General features: G+C 35.2%; 1 protein-coding gene across 4 annotated transcripts in view; it reads left to right on the forward strand.

Annotated features, from left to right (window-relative positions):
* GLRA3 (glycine receptor alpha 3) overlaps window positions 1-22,600 on the forward strand; it is a 91,142-nt gene that overhangs the window by 22,900 nt on the left and 45,642 nt on the right. For all 4 annotated transcript variants that reach the window (XM_055797776.1, XM_055797777.1, XM_055797778.1 and 1 more), the window contains exon 3: window positions 4,924-4,991. In XM_055797776.1, coding sequence (XP_055653751.1) covers window positions 4,924-4,991 — 68 coding nt within the window. The remainder of the gene's footprint in view (window positions 1-4,923; window positions 4,992-22,600) is intronic.

The following is a 22,600-nucleotide window of genomic DNA, read 5'->3' on the forward strand; positions in this document are numbered from 1 at the left end:
CTGCAGCTGGAGATGCCTTGCTCTTAATAAGTTAGCAGTGCTGATATTTCTTAGAAAATGAGAAATGTGCTCTGGAAATTCAAACACATCACTAAAAGATTCACAACAGTGTTCAATATCCCTGATGACCATACAGAATAAGTCCCTTGGGCTTTCCTTGCCAGAATGACTTTGAAGCATATTCCATTGCCAGGCTTCCTGGAGGATTAACGTATCAAACAATATTAGCAAAGTAATGCAAAACATTGTATTTCTAAAATTACTTTCTTATATGAATGGTAGCTCTTACATTGTTTTTGCTCCTTATTAAAGTTACTCTGACTTGTTGCCACAGTATACTTTTTAGCACGCAATCTGCAGGTTCAACCTAAGGTAAAGCTGTGCTGGACAGAAGACCTCAGGCAAAGCCCAGGCACTGCAGTTTTTCTTGTTTTTTCTTTGAGTCTCCTGAAGACCTACAAACACGTGTTTAAAAATGAGGAGTTTACAGTTTAGCTGTTGATTTGGAGATTGGATTTTGGCATTTGTCATGGACGCCACGTAATCAGTCTTCTAATGGGGCTACAGCGAAGAATAGGCAGACGGTTTAGAGATTAGCAAATTGAAGACTGTGCCTCCTGAAAGTATAATTCAAAAGACTTAGAGCCTTGTTTTGTAACTATTGAAATTTAAAGAGACAAAACTAATTTGACATTGTTCTTTTTCAAAAAGTGCACATTCTAAATCTTCTAGACAGCTATGCAGTTTGAACAAATCTGCCCAGAATGATTCAGACCTATCACTAAGAATAAGTATCACCTTAAGTGACTTTGCCACTTTCTGGTTAGTTTTATTAGTCCCAGAACAAGTGCTGGAGCTTAATGCCTTTTTGAGTATTTAATCTAGCAACAGTTCTAAAGAAACAGAATGAGTACTAGTACGAGAACTCAGATAATTTTAAATCATTTGTCTTTCCAGTAAAATCCCTATGTAGACATGATTTTAGACTACCAATTTGTCATAATTAATCTTGGTCAATAACACATAATTACATATTTTGTCTGGGTGCTCTGCTTTTGGATAAGGAATTCTGTATATCTGGTTTTGTTCAACAGAAATAATATAGAAGTAGTAGTATTTATTTATCTATGTAATAAAATAGAAAATTTAAGAACTCTTGTAAAATCTTTGTTCCAGTTGCAAAATATTTTTATTTTCAGTACATCAAACCCATAGCAAGATGCTTCCATTACTAAGCTGTTCCATGTCCCAATATATATCTGTTCCTGCAAATATGGGAAATACGTCACTGTCTTTCAAATTTTGATGCAATTATGTAATCCATGTGCAAAAATTGTCATGGCCTCAAGATACTCAGAATTAACCTGATACAGAAGAGGTGTTATATTTTTAAATCTATACAGCACAGGTTGCACCACTGATAAAAATCCATTAAGGTGGAAATTTGGGGCTTTACATAGGAAAGAACAACGCATTCTTTGCCCTGGTACTGCCAAACAGTATTCAATTGTTAGTTTAGGAACTTCTTAAGGCACGACTTAACTGAAAATATTAGTTTAGATAAATGTGTTATTCTGAGACATGGAGGAAAACAATTACTTTCTTTTGATGTTCACAAATTTTATATTTATGTATCACTCCGTACAATACACCTTTTCCAGTTTGGAGAGTCCTGTTCTACTTAAGCTGGTTTTGTGTGAAGCATTTCATAGAATTTGTGATCCTTGTTTGACATCTTGACATCTCTTTTCTCCCTAATATACCCTTCTGAGGCAGACAGAGAAGAAATTTTGAAGTATTCAAGATGGAAGTTGATGATCTGCTTATATGGGAGTTAATTTTTTTTAATGTATTTCTTTGCATTCTCCTAACTTTATTGATTACAGAGCATACTTCCAGAGAACCATCCATAATGTATGTTGCCCTACTTTCCTGCATGGAAATCGTTAATTTTGATCCCATCAGTAGGAATGCATAGTAAGCATTATTTGGCATTTGGGAATTTAATCAAATATTTCATTGCTTGATAACTCAGTATTTTGTGATTTTTCCGCACCTCCTTGTAGTCAGCTTTATATACAATCACCCTAAATAATCTTACAGCAGAAGTGGAATTCTATTGCCATGTCTTCTTTTCTAGTTCATAAATACCGAAACACAAAGATTCAGTGCAGATCCAGTGGGGAATTCACCAGCAGTTACCTTGCACTTTGAAAAATAGCTGTTTATTCCTAACATTAAAAAACTTTAAAGCAAAAGGCATATAAAAGGACTTTCTCTCACATCAAGACCAATATCCTTAAAAAGCTTTCAACAAAAGATCATGTTGGAAAGTTTTTGGAACTCCAAATAAACTATTTTAATTAAATTAATTATGTTAGGATTAAAAATAATATTTATTTTATCGCCTTTGTCCACACGGTCATCAGCTCTTTCAGTGAGCTTCAGTAGATCTGAGAGATGTTATTCCAGCAAAAATAACAAAAATAATATTAATCCACATGTCTTAACCAAAACAGTTCTCATCATTTTAACCAGTCTAACCAGTACAGAGGTAAGGTTCACAGGCATAACATTCATTGTCAATGTCATCCACCATCATACCTGAAGTCTTTTTCTTTTTTAATTCAAGTTATACTTGCTGAACATGGTACACATTTCCACTGATAACAAAACTGACACCAGCAATAGCTGACTTACAGTGATTTGTATTTCCACAATTTTGCAAAGATTTTTATACTGTCTGGCTTGATATCACCTCAGCCTGTCAGTTTGCTCCTGTTCACTTAGTCTGAAATGTCTTCTACAGTCCTCATACAAATCTTCCATCAGAACGGCTCCAGTATTTGACACAGCTAGCAATTGGAGACAAATGCTGCTAAGAAGACTACATTTAGTTTTTATGCTCTGACCTTCTTCACTTTCATAGATACTTTTATATCTTAATCATCTACTCCTGACTTCACCTTCCAGGTCTTGGCAGGATTCTATTTTTAATGCCTTGCAGATAGTTATCATCGTTAGCTTTTCCACCTCTATTGAGTTTCAGCCCCATTTTTTTTCCTCCTTGTCTTTAATCTATGTTCAACTTGCCTGAGATCCTATGTTTGAATATGACTTCCAGTTTTAACAGCATCATTTATTCTTTTTAACCATGTTTTGGGAAGTTAATTTTTACTTTCAGCACAGTATCTTTGATCTCTAAAACATTTGCAAGCTGCTTTTAGCTTATCCTTTTATGGTCTATTTAACTAGCTGCTAACTGTATTTTTGTAATGATGCTTTTGAAATTAAGCATCAGTGTTGTAGCGATTTAGGGCTTTTTCTTTATAAAAGCAACCATGCTTGCTGATATAGCAAACTTACTCTTTATAGCATAGTACTATTTTAAACAAGATAGTATCATACCAAATTTTAAATGTTGACAAGTGCTACAAGATGAAAGCATTTAAAAGGATAGCTGCCTTGCAAACAAATTATCTAACATAGCTAGTAAGTACAGTTTTCTCCCTGATGGTTTTTAGTGGCTCTGCCTTTGTTTGTCTCCCTTGCTTTTTCTTTTTCCCTTGATCCTTTTCAGGAGTTGTCAATGTCAAACTTTTACTGAATTCTAAGTAGTACTGGATATGCTCAACAGCTCTTAATTAACCAAGTAGCGAAGCGAAAATAGCATCAAAGTGACTGCAGAGTGATGCCTCCTTACCTGAGAATTCTGCTCCATAGGTGTAGTCTTGTGTATTACAATGGCTGAAGTAGTGATGTTGCAATTTCTATACAGTACCTCCAAATCATTATTCCTGTGAGGAAAGCAAGCTGGTTGTTCCAAGTTGTGTCCTGTTGGCAGAAATTTTAATGGATGTTCTGATTCTTCAAGTATTTAATATCAAGTTCATTGGTCACATTAAGTTTTGCTAGTTGCAAACCACCAGCAGTGGCAGAGGAGCTTCTTACTTCAGCAACCCTAAAAAAGATATATTACATAAAGGTTTGTAAGACCAGTCCTCAAATTCCAGATATACATCTTTCATTATTAAAGACTTTACAACTGAGGAAAAAAACCCTAAGGGGTTCTCTGGTGCTGAACTGGATTATCAATATAAGAATATTAAGGTGCAGCAGGGTGACAAAAAAAACTTGTGATGGAAAAACCTTGTTTCTGCTGTACACAGACGGAAATTGATAAGAAATAATGGAGAAATCAACACACTCTACCACAATGCCATTTTTACAGAGACTTTCAGAGAAATAATTGAAAACCTTTTCCATAAAGAGACAATTCATTGTTCAGTTATCATTATGACTGCTCTGCCACTACTGATACTTCACAAATGCAAGATAAGGCAGAGCAATGTTTAACTGAAGACCCATAGTAACAGAAAATTCCATTTAAATGGATTCTTAACCATTTTATGGATTTAAGAGAAATGAGAATAGAATCTATGTCATTCTTTCTTATCCACATTTGTTCCTGTAAGCAGTAGAGATAAGAGCAGCAATAAGGTATTTCTGTTACCAGTTATGACATTAAAGGTAGCAGCTGTCTTGAGTGAAGAAGGTCACTTTTTACCCTAATTGTTGTAAGAAGTGACATACAATGCTCACAGAAACACTCATAAAAATATTTTTTATTATATATTTCAAATAGGATGCTGATTCTTTTGCACAGAATCATCTGTGCAAGTTTATAATGAACCTTCTGTCTTATTTTTAATGCTAGAAGTGGCCAGTCAAGTAGTGTACATTTGAGAAAAATCAAAAGGAAAGTTATTAGAAATCATTCATTTAATTGTGCATTAAATGAGTTGTGAATGTAGCATTATTTCCTCCTAAGTCAATAAACATTGTTTCATAATGGTTTATAGTTTACAGTCATTCAAAAGCAATGATTCTGGAACAGGGACTGGTGTTTATTTTCTTTTGCAGGCCCTCCAGTAAATGTCACATGCAACATATTTATAAACAGCTTTGGATCCATTGCAGAGACAACCATGGTAAGATATTTTACCTCAAGCAGTGTTTAAAGTTCAAGTTAAATATGTTCAATGAGCTCAAAAGCTAACTAGGGCTTCTTTTCACCTGGAACTAAATGAAGAAGGAAATCCACTTCTAAGAACAGAAAGTGAGAACATTTAATTTGGTAATTGATTTTTTCTAACAGAAAAACCATCATTATACCATCAAACACACAAGTAAAAGTAAAGTCAAGGGTTGCTTTTTTTTTTTTTATTTCTCCATAAATTCTTTGACAGTTGTAATGAACTCATTTTTTTCAATTTGACAGGTATCATTTCCCATAGTGTTCCACCTTTCTAACCTCAAAAATGTCATTAAGTTGCTTTGTTATTAAGATGTTATAATTTCATTATATACAGTGCATATAGGGATGTATACTTTATTTTAAAAGTCCTTCTTCCATAGATCCATTGCACAGAGGTTATAGAATAACTGAAACAGTGATCTGTTATATAAAATTTCATTATGAAATCTAAGAATGGGGTAAATATAAGTGGATTTCCTGCTTTTTGTACATATGCTTGTAATTTGTCTATTAAGGAAAGGCAGAAGGTAGAGTGCAAAAGCACCAGAAATTTTAAGAAAAGAAGGAGAAAGAGAGGTCAAAATCTAAAAATAGTAAAACTAGATACTGAACTGCGAACTAAAAAAACCCCCAGATTGTTTAATCTTATTTAACAGTTGAAACATACATGCTAATAACTTGGAGCACAGATTTACTCATTAAAATTTGGTGAAAGAGGAGATATAAGCATTCCTTCTCCATACAAGTGGCTCACAAATTTTTAAGAAAGGCAAATAAACACCTTTTAAAACAATTACGTATTAATTTGGGGACCAAGTATTAAAATACAGAGATGAAGAAAGAAGTTTGAGAGTTTGTAAAATCCATATGTAGTAAATGCTTTGAAATCCCAACAATTTCAAGGATCAGGATATGTACTTGGAATGACAGAACACAGAATAAAAATAATTGGTATAGCAAAAAAACCAAACAAACAAACAAAAAAAACCCACTAAGCAAAAGCCATCCCTCTGAATTAGCAATAAAAGCACAAATGAGACCTTTGAATGTAGCCATGGACCTAGAGTTAGAAAATCAATAACATAAATTCATAAATGCAAAGTGATATTCACAGCTGCCTGATATTTACCTGCCTTGGAACATAGCGGTGGATGTTACTGAGAGACACAGATGAATTTTTTCAGGTAGAAAATTACTTTAATTTGTATTTGGGTGCCTTGCCAGATTGCAAATCCCAAACAGATTGACATGGCATCCAAGGAGATTTATTCAGGTTTGATCAGAGGACTAAGCAATACCCACAGGATTAGAATAGTGCTCCACAGCTACTTTTAAATGGAAAGAGGATGCCTGAGTTCACATCGCAAATGTATTTTCTCTCCAAAAAAAAAGAGAATTATAAACATTTCTTTTCAGTGTAAGTGTTAGTACAATACTTCTATTTTATAATTAAATTACATTCTTTTCCCTGTTGCCTTGCAAGCAAATTAAAGCAGTCAAGATAGACTACAATCTGGTTTGTAACAAATGGTTCCAGACAGTACATTATAGAAAACACCAAACCTTGTCAGAACCACAGGGGGTTCATTATGTAGATGATATGCATTCAAAAACTAGACAATTAAACACAACCTCAAACTTAGGACAACTGCTGCCTTCATGATGCTGGTATTCTGTTTATAATTCACTGATACAGCCCACAACTGACTTTTGTTTATGGTCCGCAGTTGTTGACCTCTCAGACACTCAAATCTTCCTTTGCAGAAAAGTAAATGCTTTTCTATAGGTAGGACTTTCAACTTCATATTTTATTAGCTTTACCTCTCCCCAACACTGAAGATTAATATCTTAAAATTACAATCAAACCCATATTTCATTATTTTACAAACTGAATTTCTGCATTGCTGAACAAGTTATTTCACTGCAGTTCAGTATCTTAACAATTATCACTATTTTACCAATTTTATTTACTGCAGTCCTTAAAATTCAGGTACTTAAGTCTTAATATTTATTCTAAATCTTTATGCATAGAAGGGCTCATTCGAACAATATATTAGTTAGAATATACTAGAATACTTTTGCTTTCTTGATAGATACCTTTTTCCAAACTGTAAACAAAAAAGCTTAAGTAATCAACACATGCAAAACAAAACTGGCCACTAAGTGGTACCTTGAAGTGTCGCTGGTATTTAAAACTACCAGCTAAATAATGGGTTATGCATATAATCTATTAGCTTTAAAGAAGTCCGAGTACATCAAGCCACATCCTTCACTGTCGTTGTAACTGCTTCTGGCAGTAGGTCCCTTTCTCCCGTCTCTAGTTTTCTAGTTCTCTCATTGACGACCAAAATCTTTGAGCTCCCTCTGCTGCCTCGGTTACATATAACACAGTAAGCAGTTACAGAAAAATAAAGGGTTAAAAAAACAGGATTGGCTGCAAAATAGCCCTTTGCCCACTTTACATTACCAGACGTTATAGTTCTCCATAAGGAAGAGGAGTTTGTCGGTGGGCAAATGGGGATGTACAGTGTGCAGCAGGAATCAGCTTTCAGGCCAGCAGATACTCTTAAACTCATCCGCACAGGATCTAGCAGATCAGGAGAGACAGCCAAACCAGAAAAAAAGTAGCTGAATTTGGCTTGCAGCTTGTTACTTCTGTAAATTGGTTTGTTCTTTTTCTTTTTTCTTTTTTTTTTTTCTTGTTTTTTTACATTTCATTCAACTTCTTTGGAGTATGCATTACAGTTGGAGTATGCATTACAGTTATTTCATATTACCTTTCTTTGTCTCAAAAGACAAACTGGATGGTTCATAGCAAGGAAAAGACATGCCACCTCTTGCTAGGAAGCTGAGATTCCAGTTGAACCTAGGTAATTTTAAGTGATCATATGAGGAACTTAATTTGTGTCATGTATGCTCTAAGGAGGCAGAAAAAAGTAAATCACAAAACTGAAAACTCCCTTAAAATTTCATCATTGATACCATTTAGGATGCAGCCTATTGAGCCAAATGGTAGTACCAGATCTGTATATGTTTTGACAATATTCACAAAGTGAGGATTTCACACTTGTCCTGTAGCCAAGTAAAACTCTTCTTGCTTCGCACATAAAAAGGAAAACATAGATCTAGTCTCATTTTTCACGTTGCTACTACTCTTTTTCTCACATAAGGATTTAGAAATCTTAAAAAATATGAGATTAAAAAAATATGGAAGCTCAGAATAAAATGACTCTTTCATTACATGAAATTGACATCACATAATTAACAAATTAACATCTGAAGTCTTTTATTTAAGGCAAATAGTGACATATGTAAGAAGACTTAACCTTAAAAATGATAAACCAGTCAGATTGTTTGGTCATGTAAAGTTAAATATATATTGGCAATATGGAAACCATATCCTACAGGAAACCAAATAATTTGGTTATTGGTCCACCGGAACTTAAATTTCAGGGTTTATCACAACATCCTCAAAAGTTTTTTACAGAGGTGTTTTGTAGCTCAAGCTGTGATCAGCTTGTATTTGCACGGTATCTCCTAATGCAAAGAGATTTCCTGATTGTTAAGTGCAGGGTCATATACATTGTTGGCAGTTACCAATAAAATAAAAAGAATACATTATGGTCTTACAGGATGAGCACAATATCAATGCCAACATTTTCAGATACAGATGTTCAGAGGCAAAATACTGAATGCATGAATCAGAAGCTACAGAATAGTTAGGGTGGGGGGTGGGGAGCGGCTAGTAGATTATACCAAAAAGCCTCTTTTTAATTCAGTAAATATGATTGACCAACTTCCTCAAGGTTTTCTGGGTTTTAAAGCTCAGGAACAACACCTTGATCTTAATGCAGATTTACAGCAGTATTTACTAGGTACATATTAATATGCCTAGCATAATGCACATGCTAAAAGTGCATTGAAAGGGACACTCACTGAGAGACATAATGGCAAATGAGAACAGTGCAGACAATTAACACATTAAAAACCATTTGTCCGTTATTTGTTTCTGCCACATTTTTGCTGATGGGTATTTCTTGACTCAGTCTGAAAAGAACTGTGTTATCCTGGATGTTGCTAGGAAGCAGGTGACAGATCTTCCTGTACTTCCAGCACTAATAAGATCATCTTACATTTACAAATGAAATGCTCTTTTAGCCCACATTAACCCATTTTTGACCCATTGTAACTACTTTCTTTTCACAAGTCTCAGATCTTTAATTTCATTAGCCTCAACTTTCTTCAAGTGAGCATTTCTGTTTATGTTCTATTCTATCTACTCTACATTGTCTTTAAGAAAAGTGTTCACTTGTATACCTTGCAAAGCTTAATGCTGAAGATTTTCACCAATTTTGTCTAAATGAATCATTTAGTTGATTGTCTCAAATACAAGGAGATATATGTCTGCCTTTAGTGAAAATATGCTAAAAAGTTCTGTGTAATGAATATAGCAGTGTGTTAATACTGAAGTGACAGGCAGGAATATCCACATTGCACAATTTTTAACTCAGATGAGTGAACATGCAATAAAGGCCACTATACAGTTTCAAAATTACAAAAAAAACCAACAACAAACATTCAATTTCTTTCCCCTATTTGACCATAAACTTCCTTATATCAAGGCACAGAGAAGTCAGGAGACTGTTCTTGTATAAGTTTGGAAGGCAAATTATTTAACATCCTTTATTTTATCATAAACTTGCCTCTGCCACCCTGAGCCTGGGTCACAGAGTCAGGAGTAGACAGAGGTTTTTAAAATCCTAGCAGGTCTACAACTGTCCAGTTTGTCACATGACCAGACTTATTCAAACAAACCTCCGTGCTGAACATGCATTCTAAGCAGACAGTATCATTTCACCCTCCACAGATTTCCATATTTCCTATTTTCCATATTGTACAGAAATTCTATAGAATGCAACCGAAGTGTGCTTGAAAAAGTACATTGTGATGCATACAGAGTGTGAACTAGCAAACAAATAGCATCCCTTTGTTTCAAATTAAAGAAAAAGAAAAAAAAAGACCTGTATCAGTTGACTTTAGGAGTAGCAGTGGAAAATATTGTTTTGTGCAGTTGTGCTCTGAAACTTTAGTCTAGGACAACTTTTTAGAAGGGAGTCTTGGAATTCCGATACTGTGTGGTAGAAGATATCAGGTAAAATGCTGGCTGGTATTATAACAGCGCAACAGCATGATGAAGCAGAAAGAGACAAGGAAATGTCAGGCAAAGTAATGTCATCCATCTCACCAACTTAGAAGGTGTGGCATGGTGCCAACTCCTTGCAAAAGCTGATCAATAGCGCATTTTTCATATCATTAAAGGGTGTTGAGGAGAAGAGGTGTTTCCAGGTGCCCATTACAAATGACACAATTGGAGCTGTGCACTAAAACATGAGGGTCAAGTACCTGATTTACTCATACACTGTAACAGATGGTGCAGCAGATGGATAGGTTGGGTGACGCTATGCATAGAAAGGACTAGTACAGGTGATACTGCACATAATGGTTATCAGATACCAACAGGTGAATCTCCAGATCTGGGGAAATCTGGTTCCCTACGAACACCGAAAATCACCCTTACACAAGTCACAAATGGGGAGAAATAATCTCACTGTGGTTATCTCCTGGCTTCTGGGAAGCTTACAAGGACGATTGTACTATTCTATACCTCTTCCTAACCTTCTCTTCCTGTGTTATAAGCTAAGACTATTCCTGTATTCTTTTCTGGCATCTATGTTGGATTTTTTTCTCAGGAAATAACTCCAGCCTTTTGGGCTTCTTTTATGACTCTGGAAAAGTAAAGGAAACGTCATTTTTTTTTTTTCCTTTTTGATTCCTTTCATGATTTATAAATAATTCAGAAAAGAAAAGGTTTGGGTTGGATCATTCCATAATTAAATTCCAGGAGCCTGGGCAGCAAATGAGTTTTGCACTGAAGAAAATAGTTTTGACTTATGTTCGGTTTAGGTTTGAACTAGCAAAAATGGCTGATTAAATTGAATTTTAAAAATAGTCAGAAGCTTTGCCTTTGCTGCAGTTGATGACCTCCGCAGAAGCTGGTGGCAGGCTTCTTTCCTTGGCCCTTCAAGCCAGTGGTTTTAAAACTGTTTTCAGAAGCAACGCTGCAGTGAGTTATTAGGGAGCAGTAGTGTTTGTTCCTTGGTTATCAGAGTGTGATTATGTTAATTGAAAAAAAGGGGTTGGTTATAGGGATGGTTCCCACATATTTCATATGTTTGAAAGCCAGTATATTCAACACGGATGTACAGAAAAACAGAAATATAAACTATGAATAGACTCATCAGTAAAATATGAACAAATAATCTTGTTTTATTAAACATTAGGTTAATCTTTCTTGCTTGTCACCAATAGAGAAACAAACCAACTGAAGACCAAGTTTCAGGTTTATTTTAGATAGCATCCTGAGGCCAAATTCTGCTTGAAAGCTTGAGATATAGTGCAACCTTACCTAACAACAGAATGCATTTGTCTGAGAAAATATTACAAAAACAGCAAGGTCTTGTTTTCAGGTCTGAAAAACTGCCATTTCTAGATAGCCTTTCAATCATTTATAAAGAACTGAAACTTCCTTTATGAAAAAAAGAAAATATTTCATGCAGTCAACATCTTTAGATTGGCTGTGAAGTTAGTCTAGAATAAGTGATACTGTAATGATGAAAAGCTGCTTGAAAAGTTTCAGTCATTTTCAATACCTTTAGATGAAAGTACTGTCACAGAGGATCCGACTCAGTTGTTCAATGTGCATTTGCAGTATTAATGGAAATTTAAAAGTGATGAAAGAACTCAAAAGGACTATATTCCAACAATGAACAAGTCATAGGTCTGAAAATATAATAACAAGTATCTACAGTAAAGCAGAAGTTCAAACTGACAGTTTTCACTGACAGCAGCCATGTAATGGGCACAAACAATAAAGGTGTGGTCCTTTTGCAAACACAGATACCTTTAAGGCAGAATCTAGAAACACAATATACTGGAAGGATTCTGCAATTAAATACTAACATTCCTATTTCAGTTGTCCTGATTTGTAATCTGGATTGATTTTTGTGCTTGTGACCCATAACTTATTTCAAGATTTTTGGAAAGAAGAGGAATTGGAATAGGTTTTATAGCAAGGCTTGGTGGCTGAGACCAGCCAAGTTCTGTAACATTTTCTGGAACCTGGAGCTGAAATTCAATGTTATCTTTACGCCATATGCAGAATAAATAACTAAGCCAGAAATAAAGACTGCTGGTACCATTTAACTTTCACTACTGATAAAACAAATCATCCAGATCTTAATACCCATCTATAAGGGTAAATTATGACTAATTTCAGACCTATGGGGTTTCTAGACATAACTTTTATTACTTATTGTCAACAGACAAGAGGTAATCTCTCAGGTTTCCCAACATGCAATAACAGTGTTTCCAGACTATTATACATGCAGAAGACAGGCAGTCTGAGTTAATATAGAAAAGCTGCAGGTAGAGACTAAAACCAGTTTTTCTTATTTCAAAGCAGACTGCTCTTTTCTGATCCTATTTTTGTGGTGCCTGAAAATGCAGTTCCATACCTATAAATAAAGTTAATTTAAGAGAACTGCATGCAGATTTTTAAAAAGCAAACACCGATCAGCTTCACTTCCAACATTTTAGCAGGTTTTTGTCATTCAATTTAACAAAAGACTAAGACTACATGCTTAAATACTTTGGTACTTTTTGACAATACATAAATCCACAAAGAAATGTTTTCTTTAATGAACAGTAGCAACAATAAAATGTTAAATGTTGAATAAAATCTCCAAGATTCTTCTTGAAAAACAACCAACAGTTTATAGTCCCAGCTGTCACACAAAACATGGAAAATACTCCAGTACCTCGGGCCTAGGGCTGAAAGCTGAGTGCCTGTATCCACTCATTCAAGCTGCACATCCACAAACTCCTTAGCTACCACCAGATACACACAGTATCTTCTGCTTTGACTTCCTACTCCTGGGAGAAATACCAATCAGGTATACATCTATACCTACTTCAGGTATACCAAATTCTGCAAACGACATAGAACACATCAATCAGAGATTGTTTCATGGGTCTAGGGAACAGGCAGCAGCAGTAGTCTGACAGTTGTGTGCTGGGCAACAGTTTTTTTATATCCTTCCTTATATTAAGGAAAACCTAGCTTCAAGTATTTTTTACCTCATTTAAAGAAAAGCCTGAATCCAAGCCTGCTGTTGCCTTAGTACTCTAAGCCTAGGAGTAATTTACCTGTTTTATCTAAAATAGAAAAATATTCACCAGGATAGGTGTTATAATCAGCTCTTCCAGACCTACTATGGCAAATAATTTTCTCATTCTCTCTGGTCCATTTCAAGAAACATTCTTAAAGACTTTGCAAAACAGTTTGTACAATACAGAAGGTTGAACAGCTCAGTTTAAAGACACCATATTTTCCTTTTCCCCACAATCACATATTGCAATTATTAGGAACAGAAGACTTGAAGGGGCCTCCTACATCATCAGTGCAAGCCCTTGCTATGGCAGATAATTTTGCTTTATAATCTAATTCATCACCTGTTCTAATGCTGTCTAAAACCCAAATGGTTAAATAATAAATATGTACTGGAAGAGTTCTCCAGTACAAACACTTTACATGAAGCATTAACCTTGAAATTCTTTCCTTGAATAAGTTCAAGTTATTTTGGCATAATTTAAAAATTCAGTTCTGCTCTTGTGTCTTCATCCTGTTCTTAATACTTCGTACTTCATGCACTCTGGGTGTGCATTTTTAATTACAATAGCCAAAGTAATTACTCAGCATGAAAGAGCTGTGCACTCAATTTTTTTATATGTCATACCCATACTGCAAATATATGTTCTAAATCACATCCAAAAAAGTTGAAAACATTTTAAAATACTTTAAAATTAAACAGTAAAATTATACAGCTTATCAAAAGAACTTATAAGAATCTCTTTTCTACATAGCCTTTTTCCTTTTCCAAAAAGAACAGACAGATGATATCAAATACGGTCATTAACAGCTAGTAGAACAAGAGTATTATGAGACTGTGATTCAGGCTTTAATTTTCTTTGAAAGTCAATATAATCACAGCAAGGTGTGGGCTGTCATGCATTTTTTTACCGATATGCCCTGTCCTATGTTATTACTGGCATTATAACAATGGTGCCAGAACTCTTCCCCCCCTCGTCCCCCAAATCCTTCTAGATTCTAATGCCAATTTACACAACAGTAAAACATGGCATCTCTGAGACAGTTTGGTTTCTTCAACTGCACATAATAACCCTTATGACTTCAGGATCTGTCTCACCACTTACAGTCCTCAGCAGGCTCAGTCACACTCTACAGCATAGAATTGGGTGCTGCATGTTCATTTTCCCAAGCACTTTCTTTTGTCCCTTCAGCTCGTCAACTATCTTACCCAGGAAGCACTACCCTGCCTCTAAACCGACCAGACAGGTGTCTCTATGCAGGAATCAACAGATTGTCACCTTCCTCCCTCTCTCCAAATTGCACGTAAACCCAGCTCACAGGCACCTGCTCCTCTGCTCCTAGTGCTCCAGCTTGCAGAGGCTTTTACTTTCTCAGCAACTTCATACTGGGCTTTTGACACAGCAAAGCCAACAACAAACAGCTCGCTCTAGCTGCAGCCTTCTCCACAGTTTGGAAAGGTCCCAGTTTGCAAGCCCCTACAAAACATGACCCTGGAAGCAAATTTAATCCCATCTCTTTCTTTCCAAGAAAAAAAAAAATCCCCTCATCTCCTCAAGGCATTTCTTGTCAGAAACTGTGAGCCAGTGTGAACAGATATTGATCAAATGCTTTATAACCATATGAAGAAACTGAAGGTGCGTTAAAATATAAATATATTGAATACACAGAACTGAGGAAAAGTATGTATTCACTATTTCTTCTTTAACTGTTTTTAATGACAAAATAATAGTCTTCAAAAGCATTTCTGGGGAATCTGAATTTATTCCTTTGTTTTAAAAAATAACCAGTCTTTACATTGCCTAATCTTTTAGTCACTAATTTCTTTCTCGGTTTATAGATTTCCAAAATGTAAATATATATTAACCTATGAAAGCTAGGTTATTGACATAACAGGATGAGTTAAAGAAGATTTCTACATTGTACTATCCAACTACAAACATTGTGTGCTACAATATGTGGGATCTTTCACAACCTTCTTTTTAGTTCTTCTATCTTCTTTTATAGATTTAAATTGAATGAGAGCTTAGCTACCTGACTCCTAGTAGGACTGAAGGGATAAAATACTGAAAATTTGATGTTTCTAGTCAGTCTTTATTAGTTCCCTCTTTTGCAATATAGTTTTCCTTATTTTTATGAACACTGTGAAACTGACTACCGTTTCAGAAAACTGAATATATAAAATTCATAAATTGCATGACTTGATATTATGTATATTATATATAATACATAATACATATATATCTGTATATAACAACAGTTTTCAAATATGTGTTTATACTTTACACTGCTTAAGTCTTCATTTTGGATAATTTTACTGCAATTTTAAAATGTTTATACTAGACCTTGCAGTATAACAAGACCATTTCCCAGCTTAGCAAGATGTAGGGAAAATGTTTCAGATTTGTGCCTGTGACTACTGTTCTGGTATGACTGTAGTATTACAAATCACAGTATTTGAGATCTATCAAAATAAGTTTAGGATTGGCTTTTCAATGAGTAACGTCTACTGCCACCACCTTCATCACGGACCTAGAGGAAGCCCATCGACTTGACTTTTCTTCTTTCTCTCTTGCTACTCATCTAGAGTAGCATTAGTTCACAAAATTAATTTCTCCATGAAAGGAGCAGGTTAGCAAATGGATACTGGATGGATTTTGTGCCTGGTTTAAGTTTTATTTAGTTGCCTAAGTGCATTTAGTGTTTTTAGAGATGGCCTTAATAATCCCTAAGAGGCCTTGCATCATCTAGGCTGGTAGAGATATCATAGGATTGCAGAAGATGTGCATCTTTCTGAACCAGCAGCTGCAAGGCAGTTTTTCAAACACCATTAGATGTCTTTGTGTAGACAAGTTGTTCCCTTTCTTCTCAGTACTGGTACAGTTCAAATACACATTAACGTTTATGTGTTGCTGTGTCATCAGTGGTAGAACCTCTAAAACAACATGATTTTCCTGACATATTTCTTGGTGTGCTTCATGCGTATCAATACATTTAAAGACAACTCATATCTAATCAAGTTTGTTTAAAGTTAGAGATCTATCCCTTCCCACAGCAAATTTTAGCAGTTGTTTAAGCTGCTGGAGATAGCAGGCCCTGCTTCTGGACTTGAGCTAGTTCAGCTTTACCTTTTATTTTACCCTATTTACCCTATTCTAGGCAACATCATATTTACCTACCAACACAAGAAAGGCTGCAGGGAAAGTTAGTATGGAATTCCCAAATTCCTATTTGATCTAATTGGTTATATTTCCCTGAGGAGATGAAACAGAGGACAGTTTCAAATTCATGTTTTCAATAAAGATTTCTACTATTAGTCCATTCAGTCACTCATTGAAACCAGTCATATTTGAAATGCTAATACAAAATGTATTAATAACAACATGGAACATATAGCACCAAAAATTCATCTGAAGAAATGAATATCAGAAAAGAACCAGCTTTTCACTTAGCAAGAAATACCTTCTGCTGTCAGAGCAAAAACATCTTCAGGGACACATCATTTGCCTGCAGAAAAAAAAGTCCAGAATCTTTTGTCAACTGAGAACATAGCAAAGATCAGCGAAGACAGAGGCTTAGTGCATGATGTTTGTTCATGTAATTGTCATGTCCATTTTCATCTAATCCTTTATACTACTGCTTGAAAGTGCAAACATCTTAAAAGCCCCTGAGCTAAAGCTTAAAAAAGCAATTACATTGAACAGGTTGCAAAATGTGGTTTTAGTGTAATGCATTAGGAGTTGGGAACAAACAACTTCCATTAAGAATGGGAATAGTGTATTCAATCTTCAATTAATAAATATTCTAGTAAGAGCTGTGACAAACATTATACAGTATGTCAGTACTGTGCTTAATTCATTTTTTAAGAGTAAACACCCTTAACTAGCTTTCACTTTTGATATGATGATTATTTGTGAGTACAGAAATTAAAATCCAGCCAGTGCTACTGATAAACCAGAAAAATATCCAATACTAAAATTAACTACACCTATCCATTTTACAATGTTTCCACTCTAAAATCTATGGAAAATCAGTACATTTTGTAGCACACTGTTGAATTCAAAAGATTTTTTAATTTTTTGTAATAAAGACAAGACAGTTAGAAGCTAAAAATTAAGGAGTCCTCACAGAAACTACCGACTATATTCCTGTTTTTTAGCTATGGGTTGAATGACAAAAACTTGTAGCTCTGTACTAATAAGTGTCCTACAAGTGACCCCATACCGACAGGACGGGAAAGACTGAACTAAAGTAGTGAGACCAGTTCTTATCCTTCAAACCATTAGCAGTAATGGTAAATGAGATATTATTCAACCCAGAAGAAAAGCAAGCTACATTCATCTGTTCCAGGAAGAACATTAACAGAGGCCATACCTCGGAATCCAAGGTTATGAAAGCAGGTCACACAGCTAGGAAGAGCACCTGGTGCACAATTAGTGTATATACTTATTTGCTGAACTCTGAATTTTGATTTTGTAAGGGAATCTGAGATATCTGATATTACTAGTAGCAATTTTGAAGTCCTGGTCTTAGCTAGTTCTTTGCTAACTTCTAGATCTATTGTCTTCAATTTGAGTGTTGCTGGGCACTTACTGGAGTCAAACTCTGCAAATGAATTGGGAAAAATTTAAATAAAACATTCACAAAACTATTCCCAGAATACCTACCTCCATACCTCATAGTTCAGAAGCCTAAGAGAAACCAACAAAACCAAACAAAATACCAACCCAAAGAAACAAAAAACCCAGAAAGATTAAAAATATTAATGAACACCTTAAAATCTGCTTTTATACTTTCATAGACAAAGAAAGAGCTCTTCATCCAAAATCCATCAAAGCAATCTTTTCTGAATAGCTGAAATAATTTTCTAAAGCTTCCTGAGATCAGAGGCAAGTAGCCCTCACCAAAATCCCCAAACCATCTGGCCTGTCCTACTTAATGGAGTGGGTAAGATCACCCATGATTTTCAAACCATCTAGGATTAGAGCTTTTATCCAGGAACCAAACAGGCCTTACTGCTCATCCTCAGCCTGCAAGGGCTCAAATCTAGGGATCCTAATCACCAACAAAGTGCTTAGCCAACTAACTTGAGGCAGGACTTGACAGGAAAATTTTCCGTGACTTCCTGTATGGAACTGCATACTTGTCCTTATACAGCAAAATTGCGAGAGTCACAGGATTAGAAAGAAAACTCGCAAGAGGAAAGCTTTCTCTTAAGGCCCATGGATGAAAAGATTTCTTTCTCAGGGAGGAATCATGTGGTTCTGAAAAATTCACAAAGCTGCTTCTTACTGAGAGAGTGGTGCAATACTGCAGTGTCTACCAGCCTATTTGGGTTCTGTAATTCCAGATGAGAACAATAAGGTCATACTTAGTTTCACCCACTGCTAAAATCAGTTCTGGAATGAGAGCTTCCACCTATGGAATTATCCAGGGACAGATCACCACGAAGGATTCTGTGCGTCATACAAACTCTTTATCACAATCAACAGCGTATCTACATTGTTTCTTGTAATGAATGCCCTACAGCTATTCAGTACAGAAAAGCATGTTCTTAAGGGATATTTGGCATTAGTCAGTTCTTGGTACTCTGACACAGATGTGATGTGTCAATTAAAGTTAAGTACTCAGCAATCAATTTAAATCTCAGTTAATTTCTCTTTAGCTGCTATGGTAAATCTCTGACAGATTAATGAGTTACAGTTAATGGTGGAGCACGGAGTCTGTTGCAATTTTTTTCCACTCATTAATTGAACAGTCATACAGCATAGATACATGCAGCATCCTTGCTGCAGTTCAAACTTGTAATAAGGTAAAGACACAATAAAAAATAAAGAAGAGTCCCATTATATGCAACAACAAATCATGCCAGTGAAAAGATCACCAGTGTCTATTAACAGGATAAGCAAAAAGATCAGCCATTTCAGTCCAGCCTAAATTTATTGATAATTAAGGATGCTTTTGTGCTTAGATTTAAAATGTTTTCTCCCTCTAGTATTTACCCTTTGATATATCTATGGATAGCAATCAAGTCATAATACAAGTCCTTTTTATTACCAGTTTAAAGAAAACAAACCTTTCCTGTTTACTTTCACAGAACTGGCTAACCTGTCCTAGACCTATATTATCCTTTTCTGCACCTTCTTCTGTATATTCTTTTTCTGAACATACATGACTTCAAATGAGTCTGCACGATAAAGAACCTCAGTCATTATGGAATTCCAACTATTAAGCATGAGGGAATACAGGGGAATCCTTCAGATCACACAAACTATATTCACATTTCTCAAATGTCAGCATGAATTTCAAGGGTCCTCTAGTTTTATTTTGCAATGACATCAGTAACCTGGATAGAAAATGATTTACCAATTTAGGAGGCTTACTTAAATTTAAATACTTGAGTTTCTATACTATGGATATTTAATCAAAGGCATATTGAAAACATTAGCTGAATAGCTTTTGGTCTGAAATTTCCAGATATGTAAAGCAAAACCAAGGATACTCCATCAATTTATCCAAAGTAATTAGCTTACCTAAAGTGCAGCCATAGTGCTTAGGGCTAGTGAACGAATTTAAAATGGAAAGATGTTATTACCACAACGTACTATTATGCCACAGGGCATCCTGTCTAATTATACTAATCAAGGCAGCAATAAAAAGCATGTAGAGTTGCATGTTTTTCAGAGACTAAGACAGCAACTTTATAAAATCTCACCAATAAAAAGTAAAACTATTAATATATTCTGTAACATCGTAGCTTTTCACGTACTGCAATTAGAACAAGAAATCAAACCTGAGAGAGAAGACAACTATAACAACCTGTAATGGTCAAGTCCCTACATGGTACTTACCTTTGTACTCGTATAACAAAAGCCAAAATCTTCCTTCAATTTTTGTGAAATTTTCTCTAATGTTTCTCTAAAGTAAAAGAATTTTAAATAATTCCAGCTATGGTAAACCAGAAAATCATATGTTACAAGAGGAAAACTTTCTTAGAAAGTGAAAATTAAATAAGTTAGTATTATGTTTTTACTGTTGTTCCGTAACAGTAACAACTTTAGTACTGTACTGGATTGTGCAGCACTCATCTGGTTCAGAAAATAACCATTTTCTGCTTAGTTTTCCATTTTATCTTCCAATTGTGCAGTTTGCCTTAAGTCTAACATTTTTTTTACACAGCATTACATCAAAATTAAAATATTAAAGACAAAATTTCCAAGGCTTTTAATTAGCCTGTTGCAAGCATCCTATTTAACAAATTACAACAAGATTAAGAAGTCAAAGTATATTGAAGATAAAATGCATAAGGCAGCCATAATATTTTGAAGAATGAAGGCTAAATATGTTTTTTGTTTAGCCAAGAAACAAAATGGAAAATGAAGTGACATATACTCTACAACATTCCTTTTTAAGTTGGTGTACTGAGGATGTTGTGCTCAAATCTGAAATTACTAATACTGTTTCACAAACAACTCAACATGTGATACCTTTTTTTTTCCCTTTGTTGTTTTGTTGGTTTTTTTTGGGGCGGGGGGCAAGGATAGAGGGGGAAGAATGATAACACACACACACATATGACCAAATAGTCTCATTCCCTATGGGGTGATAAATTCAATAGAACAAATAGCCCACAGTGGATAGCCCACCGTGGTTGCAAAATTATACATATTTTGAAGTGGCTCTTCAAGACATTGGTTACTTTTTTAGGCCAGGATTTCCTTGGGTCTTATTCTTCCTTATACATATTGTCTCCTTTGTAACATATACTTAAACCATATAAATTATTCCTTCCCCCCCCCCCCCCCCAAGTCTCATAGATTTCTCTAGTTCTGCCTGACTTTTACATCAGGTCACCCTGCTAATTTTCATTCCTCGCTTCAGCCTTCACGTGAGCAGCTCTTTCCAGTACATCCATGATACCTTCTTAGGAACAGATGATCACATCCAGCTTTCATTACAACAAAGTGCCATAGTTATCAGATTAAAAATAATTCTTCACAAGAACAATATTTCTTATAGAGCATTTAAATTTACTCTTGGCAGTGTTCTTGGGAAGTCCATAAGATTTTCATGTTAAAATTTTACAGTAAGCTAGAACCAATAAAGCAAGAATCATTTGACTACATTATGCAAAAGACAATTCTAGATTTCACTTCAGATGAATGTATTAGTCAAAATTATGATAGTATTTGGAACTGCCACAGGTAAAGTTCTGGAAGATTATTCATTTATGCATAAAAAAGTGATGATTTGGTTCAAATGACAGCATTCAAAAATGATGAGGGAAGGTGATACGCAATGTTTAAATGCAGGACAAATTTTGGAAATTTGTTTTGATATCTCTCTCTTATATCTAGAAGGATTCCACATATGGAAGGCATATTAAAAATGCATTAAAGAAACCAGTGAGAGGCAATCAATATCTTGAGGTTTTGTACAAAAGTGGTCTAGCTTTATTCTGTATGCTATAGCAATATAGCTTTATCTGTGTTGGTATAATGAAGAACAAATTAACATATTTGGTAAGTATTTCAAATTTCATTGTCTGCTGGAAAAGTTAGTACTGGAGTCCATAATGACCTCAGCCTTGCCATGGACAGCAAAAAACAATTGCCTGATCTCCCAATATTTTTTTTTGTTTGTCTTTTGAGCCCCATGAAGCAGATGAACAGTATCCTGACCCTCTAAGAAAGTTCACCCTGTGGCTAAGGGTTTGGAAGGATGATAGAGTAAGTGTAGACCCATAAAGCAATCTCATTCTGTAGGGCCAGGGTACAGCAGCTGTTCAGATGATGGCAGCCTTGAGGTTATAGAAGTGGCTGCGGAAGTCACCACAATTTAAATGATGATTTCTCTCTCCCCTCAAGGAAGCTCCCCAACACAGTTATCTGAGTGAGAAGTTACCCCTCCAGGCAAGTAACACGTGAGAATAGTAATCCTCTTGCAGGAAAAAAAAATATTAATTCTGGCAGTTTAATTCTGGTCTCTGTGTTTGCATTAAACAACGCTACCTGTTTAAAGCAGTTAAGCCTTATGCTTCTTATATGTGAGCATTGTGTGAGCATAAACTCAGATGACAAATACTTGCCCTTCATACATTAGCAGTCAAATGTATCTCTTTCCTTTTGATATATTAGGATTTTTTTTTTTTAGTAAATAATGAGAGCCAATTTAAGTCAGAATTCTCAGGGGAGAAAACCATGAAAATAGCTTCAATTGCTTCAATGAAAAATTTAACTGGGATTTTTTTAATCTTAAAAGCTGCAAACAGTTTAAAATGATAATCTTTAGGCAAACTGACATATAGAGTAGCTTAATATAACCTAGAACAGATT

This window comes from Falco peregrinus, chromosome 2, assembly GCF_023634155.1.
Source record: "Falco peregrinus isolate bFalPer1 chromosome 2, bFalPer1.pri, whole genome shotgun sequence".
NCBI lineage: Eukaryota > Metazoa > Chordata > Aves > Falconiformes > Falconidae > Falco > Falco peregrinus.